At 32.5% G+C, this 13,667-nt stretch overlaps 1 protein-coding gene and 1 long non-coding RNA gene across 11 annotated transcripts; both read left to right on the top strand.

Annotated features, from left to right (window-relative positions):
• Positions 1-1,841: 1,841 nt before the first annotated feature.
• Positions 1,842-3,833, top strand: LOC112461788. The gene is made up of 3 exons (XR_003041590.1): positions 1,842-2,419; positions 2,545-2,782; positions 2,858-3,833. It is a non-coding gene; the product is annotated as an uncharacterized LOC112461788 (long non-coding RNA).
• A 1,682-nt stretch (positions 3,834-5,515) lies between these two features.
• Positions 5,516-12,857, top strand: LOC112461793 (molybdopterin synthase catalytic subunit). 10 transcript variants are annotated; one of them, XM_025027208.1, is made up of 8 exons: positions 5,607-5,676; positions 5,798-5,907; positions 9,370-9,475; positions 9,606-9,661; positions 9,891-10,040; positions 10,736-11,039; positions 12,391-12,580; positions 12,741-12,856. In XM_025027208.1, exons 3-8 carry the CDS (start codon positions 9,397-9,399, stop codon positions 12,838-12,840), a joined length of 879 nt encoding a protein of 292 aa, XP_024882976.1. In that variant the 5' UTR covers positions 5,607-5,676; positions 5,798-5,907; positions 9,370-9,396; the 3' UTR covers positions 12,841-12,856. The 10 variants fall into 10 exon arrangements, with proteins under 10 accessions (XP_024882943.1, XP_024882949.1, XP_024882955.1 ...); XM_025027232.1 differs by lacking the exons at positions 5,607-5,676; positions 5,798-5,907 and adding exons at positions 6,607-6,760; positions 7,932-8,010; XM_025027175.1 differs by lacking the exon at positions 5,798-5,907 and having other exon boundaries at positions 5,516-5,615; positions 12,741-12,857.
• Positions 12,858-13,667: the final 810 nt, after the last annotated feature.

Genomic DNA, 13,667 nt, shown 5'->3' with positions numbered 1-13,667 from the left:
ATATGTAAATGCATACACATATCTTCCACAATTCTGTTGCACTACGACGAGAGCAAGTTTCTGCCAACAGAAAAATAGTCAAAGTTGGAAATAGAAAACGCATGATCTGCCCGAAAGTTAGTGCACGACTTTTCGTGCAGTTTACAGCAGAATTGCAAAGGAATAGTTTGTTATGCCGCGTCGCCGGTTGGTGACGGCTTACGGCAAAACGTTTATTATTTTCGGGATCTCTTGACCTTACGAGTTGGGACTCGTAGGCACAGGCGGGCAGACTAGGAAGCGGTCGGGTTCGCAGGTGGAACGGGGGTGTAGGCGTCGTTAAATGAACTTCACTTCGTATTACTTTCTATTGCAGCTTTATTTCAGCGCCCCTTTTACACTCACTAACTTACACTTGTATTTGCCTTCCACAATTACTATAAAGCCCCTTGCACAATGCCAGGCAACAGGCAATAGGAACAGGGAATAGAAATCAGAAATCATGTATAAATGCAGAATAAACAGTGACACAGGCAATAGACACAGAGTTTCCGTCACGTTGGAAATTCTGTGTCTATTGCCTGTTGCCAACCAATCATAGCATTCGAATCTTTTAGGTTGTAATTAACGATTTTTTGGTTATTTCCTGTTCCTATTGCCTGTTGCCTGGCATTGTGCAAAGGGCTTAACTCGCACGCGCTTTGTTATAATGTAAACCTTCGCGACACGACTTACGAGAACGGTCACGGGCAGAGTCTCCGGTGTATTACTCTCCGTCGCGGCTTCTTCGACGGTCCCTTATATTGCTTTGAGTTATGCCCTGTCGGCACTTTTCCGCCGGGTTCGACGGTCCCCCGAATGAGGTCGGTCAGTGACCGAGCGCATTCGCAATCTCGCTGTACTCCCGCGGTTCCGCGATTGTCGAAATGCGTTGTCGCACATTCCTATGCATCTCGCAATATTGTGTCGAAATGCGTTGTCGCACATTATTATGCATATCGCAATAGTTCGATTGACGCGGAAGCTTGATGAACTCCCGCGTCCGCGTCAGCGTAAATTGAGGAGTCTTTCGAAAGACAATTTCCTCGTAGTCTTTCGAAAGGCTATTCTATAATTTTATTATAAATAATTTAATAATTACCCGTTGTAATTTTAGATTACAACAGGTTAAAAAGTTACACAACAAATTCATTATATTTTCTTAATATAAAAACATTTATATTATTTTGGAAATTAGAACAAATGTTCCGTCATTATTCGAAATATTTTGATAATATAAAAGATTTGAAATCTTTTTTAATAGATAAATTTAATAAGGTTAAGACCGATCATATTTTGAATTGTCACCAGTTACATAAAAAAATAATAAGTCGATTTGTCGTATTTAGATTGAGTTTTTAATAAGAAAAAGTGTACCACATTAAGCAAGAGATACGATAGCAAAAGTATGGCAATGCATGTTAAATAAATAATTTTATAATACTTTTAAAATTTCCGTTTATTCTGTCTTTTCTTTACATTTTATTATTTTTTATAAACAATTTAATATAAAAACATAAATACACAGAACATTTAAACAGCAGATACTTGTGTAGATATATAACATACAAAATATAATGAACAGATTTATTAAATTATTTTTTTAAATTTTACATAAATATAATATAAAGATTTATAATTAAACTACTATATTAACAATATTTTTACTCTATAAAACGTTTATTTTTTAATTGTGTTGTTAAAATTTGCGATTATTGAAATTACCATGATTCAAAATTCGGCGGGAGTTGAGGAGAAATGGCGGACCAATCAAAAGCCTGTTACCGTATGACTCTTAAGCTGAAATTTCATGCGAGCGAAGAAAAGCCAGCGTTTATCCCCACTCCACCTCACTGTAAAGCCAGCGTAGAACAGCTAACGCTATCGCCCCTATCATTTTCATGGAGCGAAGAAAAGCTGGCGTATTACCCCCACTCCACGCAATGCAAAGTAGCATTTAAACGCTGAGCTAACGCTACTTAACCGACAAGAAGAAGAACTGTGTATAATAAAAATGGAGTACTCCAATTATTATGAACAGTACATCGCGTACGTTGAATATTATAGACGTACAGTGGCAGCTGCAGTTGCAGCAGAGGTTGTAAGGAGACGACGCATAGCCGCTACAGCTGCAGCTATATATTTAATGAAAAAGAAAAGAAGATACGCGAAGAAAAGGTTTTAGGTAGCACCCATTTTTGAAAATCGTGATGTACATAGTTTTTTCTTTGCGTCGGTCCCGAAGTTAATATTGAAGAACATACGTTTCCACAATTAATTATTTTCGGATGACCGCAACTCAGTTGGAAGAATTGTTGGGCATGGTTGGACCAAGATTGCAAAAGCAGGACGTCATTCGACAAAGTATCTCACCAGCTGAACGGTTGGCATTAACATTGAGGTTTGTTTTGCTTGATCCAATTTAATTTTTAATTTAATGTTTTTTGTAGTGTATAAACGTAACAACGTTATACATTTTTTCTTAATGCGTGAATATTATGGTATATTATATATTAAATATTATAGATATCTTGCTTCCGGGGACTCCATGATATCGATGTCCTACCAATATCTCGTGGGAGTGACAACAGCGGGTAATATCAACCATGAAACCTGCAAAGCAATATGAGATGTTTTATGCCCTTTAGTTCTTTCGGGTCGACTGGAAGAAGGAGACTGGGTGGATATCGCCAATGATTTTAACGAAAGATGGAATTTCGTTCATTGCATTGGAGCCATTGATGGCAAGCACGTCACCATTCAAGTACGTAAAATCATTGTTTGTATACGATATAATTTAATAAGAAGTACAATTTGAAATAACAATTTTTACTTTTAGTGTCCCAAAAATGCTGGATCAGCGTTTTATAATTATAAACACAGTCACAGCATAGTTCTCATGGCTATCTGCGATGCAAATTATATAATACGTTTTGTGGATATCGGGGCATACGGACGACGAAGTGATGGTGGCGTCTTCAAAGAAAGTGCTATGGGGAAAGCATTCGAATAAGGTAGAATGAATATTCCACAACCAGCAGCGCTTGGAGAAGGAGGACCAATTTTACCATAATACTGTCTTGTGGGAGATGAAGCCTTTCCTTTGAAACCATACTTGCTTCGTCCGTATCCAGGTAGAGGACTGACACCAGAGCAAGAAATGTACAATTACCGTCTGAGTCGTGCGAGACGAATAATAGAAAACGTATTTGGTATACTCGCCAGTCAATGGAGAGTATACAGAAAACCAATTATCGCCAGTCCTGATAACGCAAAGTTAATGGTTCAAGCAACTGTTTGTTTGCATAATTGGCTTCGCCGGCAGGACATTGATGAGAACGCATATGTGCCTCCGGGTTTGATCGATGATCCGCGCACTGTCCAAATGGCTTCAGACCAGGGTCTTGGCGTGTCATCATGGAAGATGGATGCGCATTCAGAGACATCTCAAACTGTGGATCGAACATGAGTGCCCGACAATGCATAGAAATTCGAAATGAATTTTGTCGTTATTTTAATAACGAAGGAGCAGTGCCGTGGCAATATGAAAGATGTATGTAAATAAATGTGTCTGTGCCTTTTTTATTTGAAATAGGAAATACATTAATAATTACTCATAATGTATATTTCCTGGTAATAGATATTCAGTTTTCAAATAGATGGAACCCAATCCGGGTTGTTTCATATCCGTTTGTTGCGACCAAAAAGTTATATATATATACCTATGTGTGTGTGTGTAGTATGTTCTTAAAAATTAATAAAGCATCTAGAAATGCATTTTTTTTAAGCTAAAAAGCAGAACGATTATTTTACCTTATGGATGTATTAGCGGAAGGCTGATCGCAGTTTCAATTTCTATTAACCAAGCTAGGACACATTGAATATAATAAGTTATTTTGTATATAAATTTTCTATTTTTATTGTATTACATTACAATTAGTGATCAATAGAAAAAAATTATTTGCAATGCGTATAATTTCTAAATAGAGAATTTCCATAAATACTAAATAAACAATATTTTCAATATTGTTTAAATATAGTAGCTATGTGCGAATTACATAGCAAATACACAAAAATATAAACAAAAAGTGTTTTTACAACCCAAAATCATAATTCAAGTTAATTTGTTAATAAATCTACAAATAATATGCTGTTGTTAAATGAAAATAAAATTAAATCTCTCTGTGTCACCACGTGTTTTCGGCGTTCGGCGTTGCTTCGCTAAAAGTTCAACCGTGTTGAACTTTTTAGCTAAGCAACGCCGTAACGCCACCTTGACGAAAATTGATGGAGTGGGGGTAAAACGCTGGCTTTTCTTCGCTCCGTGAAATTGTACCTTTATTATAGGGTCTCTAGCTAGCGCTATCGCCTATTGTGCAAGGGGCTTTAAGCTGGATGCACAATACAAAGGTTAGGTTAGGCAACAAGAACAGGCATCACAGGCAATAGATTTCAACCTATCGGAAGCCGTGTATCAATAGTATTGTGCCTTTAGAGGCAGAAAAGACCAAAGGCTATATTTATTTTTTATTTTGACTACAACGCGACGGTCGCTGGGTTGAGGATGCAGCAGCGTAGCTGTGAGTAAAATAATTATAAAGCGGTTTATCCCCGTTCTAGACCTGAAAATTTTTGTTTATTTTTTAATGAAAAAACTTTTATTACTTGCTATAAATTATTGTTAGCATAAAGCTGGTATCATACAAGTATGATTTCTTGAATAATTGCCATGCACGTTGTTTGCACTGAAGTTACAAATCTTCAAGCAAAAACGTTAAGTGCCCGTCTACAATAGATGTTTTAAGCCCTAAGCTTTAAGAAATTGACCAATCACAGTCAATTATTATTCTCCTCAAATTCAACTGTGATTGAACAATTTCTTAAGGCTTAGGGCTTAAAACACCTATTGTAGACCGGGATTAATACAATCATTAATAAATTTGATCAATTTCTTTACACTAAACATAATTTTCGACCAATATTGGCATTATTGTTACAATTTTGATTTAATTCGCTAGAGTAAATATTTTCATTTTGTTAAATATAATTATAATTGTAATGTTTTAATTTCATACTTTATAACTTTAAAGAAAACGATTTATTATTTAAGTATATTATATTTAATAATAATAATTTAAATTTCCCTCGTACCCAGCAAACACAGAATACACCCAGTAAAGGTGAAATTTCATGGGCAGTGAAAAGCAGCAGCAGATCGTACTGATTGGCTATAAAATAGAGGAGTTCTAGAAACTCGAGAACTTCTCTATTTTGTAGCCAATCAGTACGATCTGCTGCTGCTTTTCACTGCTCATGAAATTTCACCTTAAGCAATTTGATAGCAAATTGCGGTGTATTCTGTGTTTGCTGGGTAGTTGTCCTGAACAATATGGCGGATCAAAGTACCAATCAAAAGTTGTCTAAACGGTGTCCAATCTCTTACTTGAGGATCTCTTAAGTGCCTCTACTAGTTATACGTTATACTATATGGGTGACTGTGGTAATACTGTGCTTATATCTTTCTTTTTATATCATGGTTTATGGTTGGAATTGGCAAGGAAGGAAGAGAGAATTGGACAAAACATTACGAAAAAAACGTAAGTTTACGTCACAGCAAAGAAAAAATTGCTACTTGTGATATCAGAGTAAAATGGAAAGGTATTCAAATATTTAGTCACACCAAGAAAGACCATCGAAAACAAACAATTACAAAGTGCCCGTTAAAAATTTTTGCAAAAGAACTTTTTAGATGATATGATGTGTGTAAATTAATCGGCAGGATACTGGCGGAAATATAGCAGTTTGACAACAAAATGGCAAATAATCAAGCGGATTTGCAAGTCATGCAGATTGGCAGCAGAAATCGAGCAGAATCTATGAAATGCAAATGTTTGATTTCAATAAATTTATTTTAATACATTAGGTTTTTTCGTTTTAGCTGAACTTCTTGCACAGTTTATCTTTTCTTTTTTCTCTCCAACATGAAAAGAGAAAGAGGAAAGAAGAACTGTACATACAAGAAGCAACTAAAACGAACAGGTCTATCGTCACATAACAGGTCTGTGTTTTTATAGCTGAACTATATCACTCATTTGCTACAAACAATGACTCAGAAATAACTCAGAAAACAAAATTTTCTAAAAAATGAGTTTGAATGTTTTGAATCATTAAAATTTAGGAATATTATTTTTAAATGCGATTTTGGTGCAATAACTGATTGTAGAGAAACAAAAATATCTAGCTATATATTAGCTCTTCATTCAGTGTATTGAATTCTCACCCTTCTTTTGCAAACAGTTAAAAAATGACAATTTTTGAGTATGTCGTAACAAATGATCGATATGTATGTACTCTCTCTGTACTTTTTTTGTGTGGTTGTATCCCTCCGATGAGGGAGAGTAGATGTCTTCAGCTTCTCCTTTGATCTATACGATACAACTCGATCTCTGTACTTAAAGTGAAATAGGTATATGTTCAAAATTTAGTGAAAGATAGTGGCCTGGTTTACACCGATCTCTTGATACGCGTATCGAATAGTATATTTGAGCTGATCAGCCAATCAAACTAATTTACTAGTTTACTATTTAATACGCGTATCAAGTGATTTGTGTAAACTAGGCCATTAAATTCTAATTTAATCCAGTGCAGCGATAAAAAAAACAAACCTAATGTTTGTAAGATTTTTAGTAAAACAGTAAGCTTATTGCTGATGCAGTCGATGCCAATCTGCTGAAATTCTAGGGTAAAGTGCTTATTTCCAATTTTGGCTATAATTTTGTTAATATAATGATTTAATGAGTCAATTAAGCATGAAAATTTAGGTTGGAATCTTAGCTTGAAATTTCTGAAGAAACGGTTCATTCATCTTGCTTGAGATCTCGATATTTCAATTTTTTACAGAACTCTGAATTTGATCCGAATTAGGATTAGTGCACCTATTTCGGATCAGTCTTAGATTGACTTGTAATTCAGGTATGTGGTGTACAAATAGATGTAAACGATAGTGGATATATAACACAAATGTGAAATATTATCCGAACATTGAAATATCATTTCTGATCTGAATTAGGTGCATGAACCTAATGTGGATCAAAATTAATATCAAAGTTTTCACATAGTGGAATTTTAAGGTAAAAATACAAAATTTAGACACTTGAAAGTATGTTTTAACCTTTTTTTTTTACTATTTGAATACAAAAATGGTACTTAACCAAATCTCTTGTACCATAAATACACAAGCTCCAGTTTTTTTAGAAAAGAATCAAGTAAACTAATATTACACATATTTAAAGTTATATAACTTAACTGAAGGTTTATAGAGCTAATAACAATCATAAATCAACCGATAAAATAACACACACACATATATATATATATATATATATATATATAATTTATGAATAACTTAATTTTACTGCACTAACACCTTGCTCTAGGTTCGACATAATTACTGAAAAGATGTGCTTTTAGAGAAAGAAAATTTTCTATTTAATACTGTAAATTGACCATAGACATTTACATATAATAATGAAGCTTACATTGTCAAAAGAAACACGATTAAATAATTAGACTTGAGTACTTAAAAGTTAAACGCAAGGTCCAGAATATTCTACATTTAATCAAATATACTATTACAACGTCGTCAACGTCTATATCACACAATAGAACAGATAAATTTAATGAGTAAACAGTACTCAAGGGCGATCTTGCTAGAATAAGACCACCGCTTACGCTACAAATTGGCAGTTTTCACTATCCTTCGCATATTTTCTACACGCAAAATTTGGTCAAATTATCATGAAAATTAGATTGTGCATACCTTCAATGCATGCCAAATTTCAGTTAAAAATAACAAGTAGTTACGTCAAAACAAGCATAAATATGTACCTATGTCTAATTCTCTTCTTTTTTAGTCGCGTCGCGAACGTCTGTTTCGCAGGCCACTTTAATAGTGTTAATCAGTCGGCCGAAGGTTACCAATAGCAACCAGCGGTATTTTTAAATTGTATTATAATGTTATAAGGATAACTATAGACGATAGTAAAGGAAAAATCCACATATGATAAATACAGACGGATAGAGAGACATTTGAAATTTTTTGATCCGAATTAGGATCTGATCCGAAATAAGCACTTTACCTTACTTAAAACTACTATTAGTCTACTGGCAAACCATTGATAGTTTGCTTAAGTATAAAGTGTAGTTGTATATTTTGCTGATTTGCCATAAGATGATTGAAAGCTAGGTAGCTATTAATGTCTCGATACAGTATAATTATAAACAGCATGCTTTTTGATTTAATAAAATTAAAGTAAAATTGCTAATTATTGTCTTACCTATTATTGTTACAGTTGTCAGTAAATAAGTAATCTTGCTACATAATATGGAATAGGATAATTCTTTTCAATTAAAGATAAAAGTGTACTTGTTATACATATTTTGGATACATATGTAAACAATCTGAAGTGTTATAATTGTAGACACTTGACTATGTAAAGTTATACCTGTTTGTTATATATTCAGTTAATATTATATATATATATATACGTATATATATTTATTTATTACAAAATGCTTTCAGAATTATTTCTGAAAATCAATATTATATCAATCTTGTATTATATATAGGAGGTTGGTTTACGTTCCGCTGCGGGGCAGGCGGCGCGGCAGAGCGAAAGCCTATAAGTGTGTTTTTGTCACGTGAAATAATAAACGAATTTTAGCAAATAAATATGTGGAATGCATTCAATTAGCTGTTTCTTAAGGTTTTAAATCGTTGTTTGTACAATTGAAACCCAAATACGCTATTATCCATGTTAAAATGTGGCAATAATAAATGTGGTCCTGTTTTATTTTTACAATTTCTTGATAACTATATGTAGACAAATTATTTCAGTCTTCGAAAAAGTCTTTTCTAAATATGTCAATAATTATTTGCACCTATTTTCATTAAATTCTTATCATTTTTAATATCCTTTCGAGAGTTACATTCTCGGTTACATTACAGGTGTCGTACCTTTTTGCTATGTCGCCATGTAAGAGAAACAAGAGTATAACTTCAATAATTATAATTACTCGACAACCATGCAGACAATTGTCTTCAACTGTGGCATGGACAACAGATTCCCATAGACAAATATCCTCCATAAATTTGAACTAATTCTTATCATTCATATTGATTTGAGCAATCAACCTCCTTAATCTATGCTTAATACTTGAATTTTTAATTACATTTGTACACTGTCAAGTTAATAAATTGTGAGGATAATATGTGAGGATCTATATATTGTAAATAAAATGTAATAAATACACATAATAATAATTGTATAATATATCTCTAAATCATTTCAGGAGGTATGCTGTTATTTGTGCTTTGTAATGGATAAGACCGATACGCAAGTACAAACAACAATCTTATTTTTTGCGAAGGCCCGCGAAATAACCGGATGTAAGGAGCGTGAGTTTTGTGTACCAAGAAAATTATCCTCTGCCGATCTCTTCGACAAGATTATCTATACTTTTGAATTAGAAAGTATACGTAATCAAATAATATTAGCTGTAAACGAAGAATTTGTTGTTCCAAATAGTATTCTTATATTATCGGAGAAGGATAAGATTGCAGTTATTCCACCACTTAGCGGAGGTTTGTCCAATGACAAATTAATTAAATTAATATAAAAAGATATCTGTATTATTGTTACATATGTTTATATTGCTGTAATATTGCTTAAGTAGACGCTTGTTCTTTTTGCCCATAAGTAAAACTCATTGCCTCCAAAATATTTTTTTATGCATTTGATATAAATCAATAACCAAAATATATGTTAAGAAATAAATAAAATTAATACCTTGTTATATTATTTGTACTTTAGGATAACATGGAGAAGAAACCAAAGAATTTTGTCAAGCTGCAGCAAGAGGAATTAAATGTTGCAGAAATCATGGAGTTAGTAACATTTCCTAACTGTGGAGCAATATCAAATTTTATAGGGATTACTCGAGATAATTTTGAAAATAAAAAGGTAAAGAATATTGTAGAAATTGAAGCTTCAAATATTTGTATGACGGGCTATTTATAAATTTTAACATGCAGTGTGTAAATGCTGGATTTGCTTAGAATAAAAATATATTTCATCCTCATTACACACATTACTTAATTTTATATTGATTTAATGGAAATTTTACTCAACAATGTTTAAGAACAGATTTTAATAGTTTTACTGAAAAAAGAGCGATACAAAGAAATGCTAAACATTTTTCTTGTTTTATTTGAGAGCTTTTTTCACAAGATTTTTTACTAACTTGCTCTTTTTTTATTCATAAAAAATGATTTTTAATGTTTGTTTGGGATCTGCTGCTCCTAGAAAAATGATCATAAAACAAATTTTTCGAAATAAACAAGAATATAATGAGAGTAAGTGTAACATACAAAAAAAAATTATATCTTTTATAATACAAAGTAAATGAATAAGATCCATATTTTGTTTTGAGCAATTGTGATTTATATTATTTATTTATATTAAAAGAAAGATATAAAAGAGATAAAGTTGTCTATTAAGGAAAAAAATATGTGATAAATGTCTTGAGATTATATCTGGGAATTAATAAAAAATTGTTAATAAAAATTTTTTTCTAAAATAGTTAAAGAAAAATATTTCTGAATAATATTCTCTTCCTTAGTATTTAAATCTAAAATTAATTATTGAAATTTGTTTAGGTAATTAAGCTAGAATATGAAGCCTATGAATCAATGGCTTTAAAAGAGATGACCAATATCTGCAACAAAATTCGTTTACAATGGCATGTAGAAGGCGTTGCTATACATCATCGTATCGGAGAAGTGCCGATATCCAAAGCAAGCGTTGTAATAGCAGTTTCCTCTCCCCATAGAGAAGAATCGCTGAGGGCAGTAGAATATGCTATTAACACGTTAAAAGCATCGGTGCCTATTTGGAAAAAAGAAGTGTATGAAACGGGAGAACCACAATGGAAGCAAAATAAAGAATGTAAATGGACGAACAGTAAATAATATTTTTAATTATCAATTCTGAACTTTTTTAATGTATGTAATCTTCCCAAAAGCGTGTGATAGCCATATTTCTTTCATAACATTTATATTTTCGTTAAAGAAGATCTCAAAATAATAGATATAATTGAAACGTTTTGTTATTTACAATAAATTATTAGTACCGTTGATTCAATATTGGTATATTAAACCTTGGTAAATATCGTTGCACGGATATCTGCGTTTGGCTATTGACTTGTTTACTCAAATTTTTCTTAAAATATCTTATCTATCAACCTTCTTTACTTGAATGTAGATTTCCATAAGTTCTCGACATCTTTTTATTGAATACTTATTTTTTATATAAATCTTGCAGTATTTTTTAGTTTTAGCGTCTTATTTTTAATAAGACTTAAGGGGATCCTAAAGCGAAGCCCGAACTTCCTCGATGTCGGTAATGTCAACATTTCTAATCCTGTTTTCTATGTCATATATCTGTATCTGTCCTTGTCTAACGAGAGGCATCTGTCCTTGTTTCGATTGCTGCGCCATCTCTCGCTACACGCAATACTGCTGGTCCGGTGTCATCACGTACATTACGTTCACGTAATCGTACTTTTTGCTTAACTTTTTTGTTTGGAGTCTCAGCCTAATTCTACAAACGGCATGATATTCCTTGATGTCTACTGAATGGACCTGCACCCTCATTTAGTAACATCAAGTTGTAGAATTTTTATACGAAGCAAATATTGTTAAAGTGGATTTTTGTTTATTATCTTATTTACTTATTTTGTTACAAAATCGGTGGTCGTCCACAGAGTAGAGCACATACTTTAATTCTGTGCAAGATTTTTTCAAATCCATAAAGCCAATAAAAAATAAAGCGAAAAGTACGATTGTCGGTATTACAGACGGCTTTAGGATCCCCTTAAGGCTCCTGGGTACTTGTCGCGGCCATGTTGGAATGTGACGTCAGAAGTGAGAAATGACACGTTGAAAATTCTTGCGAAATCTAGTCATGCACACGGTCTTAAGACCGTGGTCGGGAAAGAGCCCAGGAGCCTTAATATAAGACAATTTGAAATGTTACATTTTTAATATATATATATGGCTATATGGATATTTATAATTTTTTAAAAATATCTTGTTCTACAATTTAATATCTTCATTAAATGAATATAAACTTCAACTGGAAGTGTAATAACTCCTGTTTATTACATTGTGTATACTTACAAAATATACAATATAGCGCTAGGAATGATACAAAACTAGATACAACACGTTTACTTTATTCAGTTAATATAACTATCATAGCATATAAATTAACGATAACAAATTAGAAATGCAAAATGCTACTAAATTTACAGTTTTGAAGAGAGAAGATGCTCAAACAGTTGCAGATATAAATGAAAAAATACCAAATAAAGACGTCATCGATCAAAATCTTGTACAAATTCGAGCAAGTTCGAAAGAACTAAACCATAGAATAAAGTCGTTTATTGAAAGAAAACGTCACCAAGTAAATACTGTGAATGTACAAGAATTTTGCCGCCATAGGTCAGTTCATCATTAACACTTAAATAAAAGATTTGTTTGTGTGACTGTATTAAACAATCGCTTTTATTATATAATTATAGTACTTACACATAATTAATGTAATTACAAACTGCAATTATTGTAATTAATTAATTAATTGTTATAATTGATATATCCACAGTGAAAAAAGTGGCAATGAGAATTCTTGTGCAAGAGTAGATGCCATTCTTATTCGACGCAAAGATTCCAAAAGTCATGTAAAAGGTAACAACGTAAAATAATATGCAATTTAATCTTTTATCGCTTGCACGATTTGATATTTGTTCGTATGTTTTATTCATTTCGTCAATATTTCACATTCTTTTAATTAATTTTTACGGATATATTTTGATTTGTTGTACATAGAACCGTTTGTATAAAATTTATTTGTCTCTGACGCTGTGATCCATGATAATTGGTACTTAATGCTAACTTTCAATATTTCTTCATAAATATAAATTATAGTCGAACTAAATAATCAAAAGTATAACATTACTTTATTAATATATGATGTATAATTTTATGATATATGAAGCAGATCTGGTCAACTTTGAGCTCTAGAGCCATGATATTTCTCCTGTTCCATCCATGGAGAGTGGAAGAAAGAGATTCTTCCGCTGGTTAAAGTTAATCATGCATACTCAAATTCATCCAGCGGAGGAACCCCTTTCTCCTATTTTCCGCTCTCTCCAGAGCTCGAAGTTGATCAGGCCTGCATTCTATAGCATCAAGATTTGTAATTTTATGTCTAACAATTAACTTGCTTAACTGACGAGGAGACTTACGGAAGTGTAACTCACCGATTTTAATGAAACTTGGCATACTTGTAGAACATCGAAAAATAATCGACACGTATTTTTTTATTTCGGCAATGGTGCGAGTTTAAGGGGAGGTAACCGTTCAGAGGCCCAAAAAATGCATGAATTTCAGGAATTTTTTTTATATAAAATAAATGTATTTAAAAAAAACTTTTAAGGGGTTTTATTCTTGTACTGTTACATAAGAAATTATTTTTTTTTATGTCAAAATAACGGCTCTTGCTTCCACGCCATGAAGCTACAAACGACGT

This window comes from Temnothorax curvispinosus, unplaced genomic scaffold (genome assembly GCF_003070985.1).
Source record: "Temnothorax curvispinosus isolate PA1 unplaced genomic scaffold, ASM307098v1 QBEX01001263.1, whole genome shotgun sequence".
Taxonomy (NCBI): domain Eukaryota; kingdom Metazoa; phylum Arthropoda; class Insecta; order Hymenoptera; family Formicidae; genus Temnothorax; species Temnothorax curvispinosus.
This window is presented reverse-complemented; position numbering and strand designations above follow the sequence as displayed.

Excerpts from the sequence above, each read along its gene's own strand:
- LOC112461793 (XM_025027175.1), top strand. The coding sequence starts at position 5,559 with ATGGTTGGAATTGGCAAGGAAGGAAGAGAGAATTGGACAAAACATTAC. Across the intron at positions 5,616-9,369 it reads CAAAACATTACGAAAAAAAC|GAGGTATGCTGTTATTTGTG; the intron begins GTAAGTTTACGT and ends AAATCATTTCAG. Across the intron at positions 12,581-12,740 it reads CAAGAATTTTGCCGCCATAG|TGAAAAAAGTGGCAATGAGA; the intron begins GTCAGTTCATCA and ends ATATATCCACAG.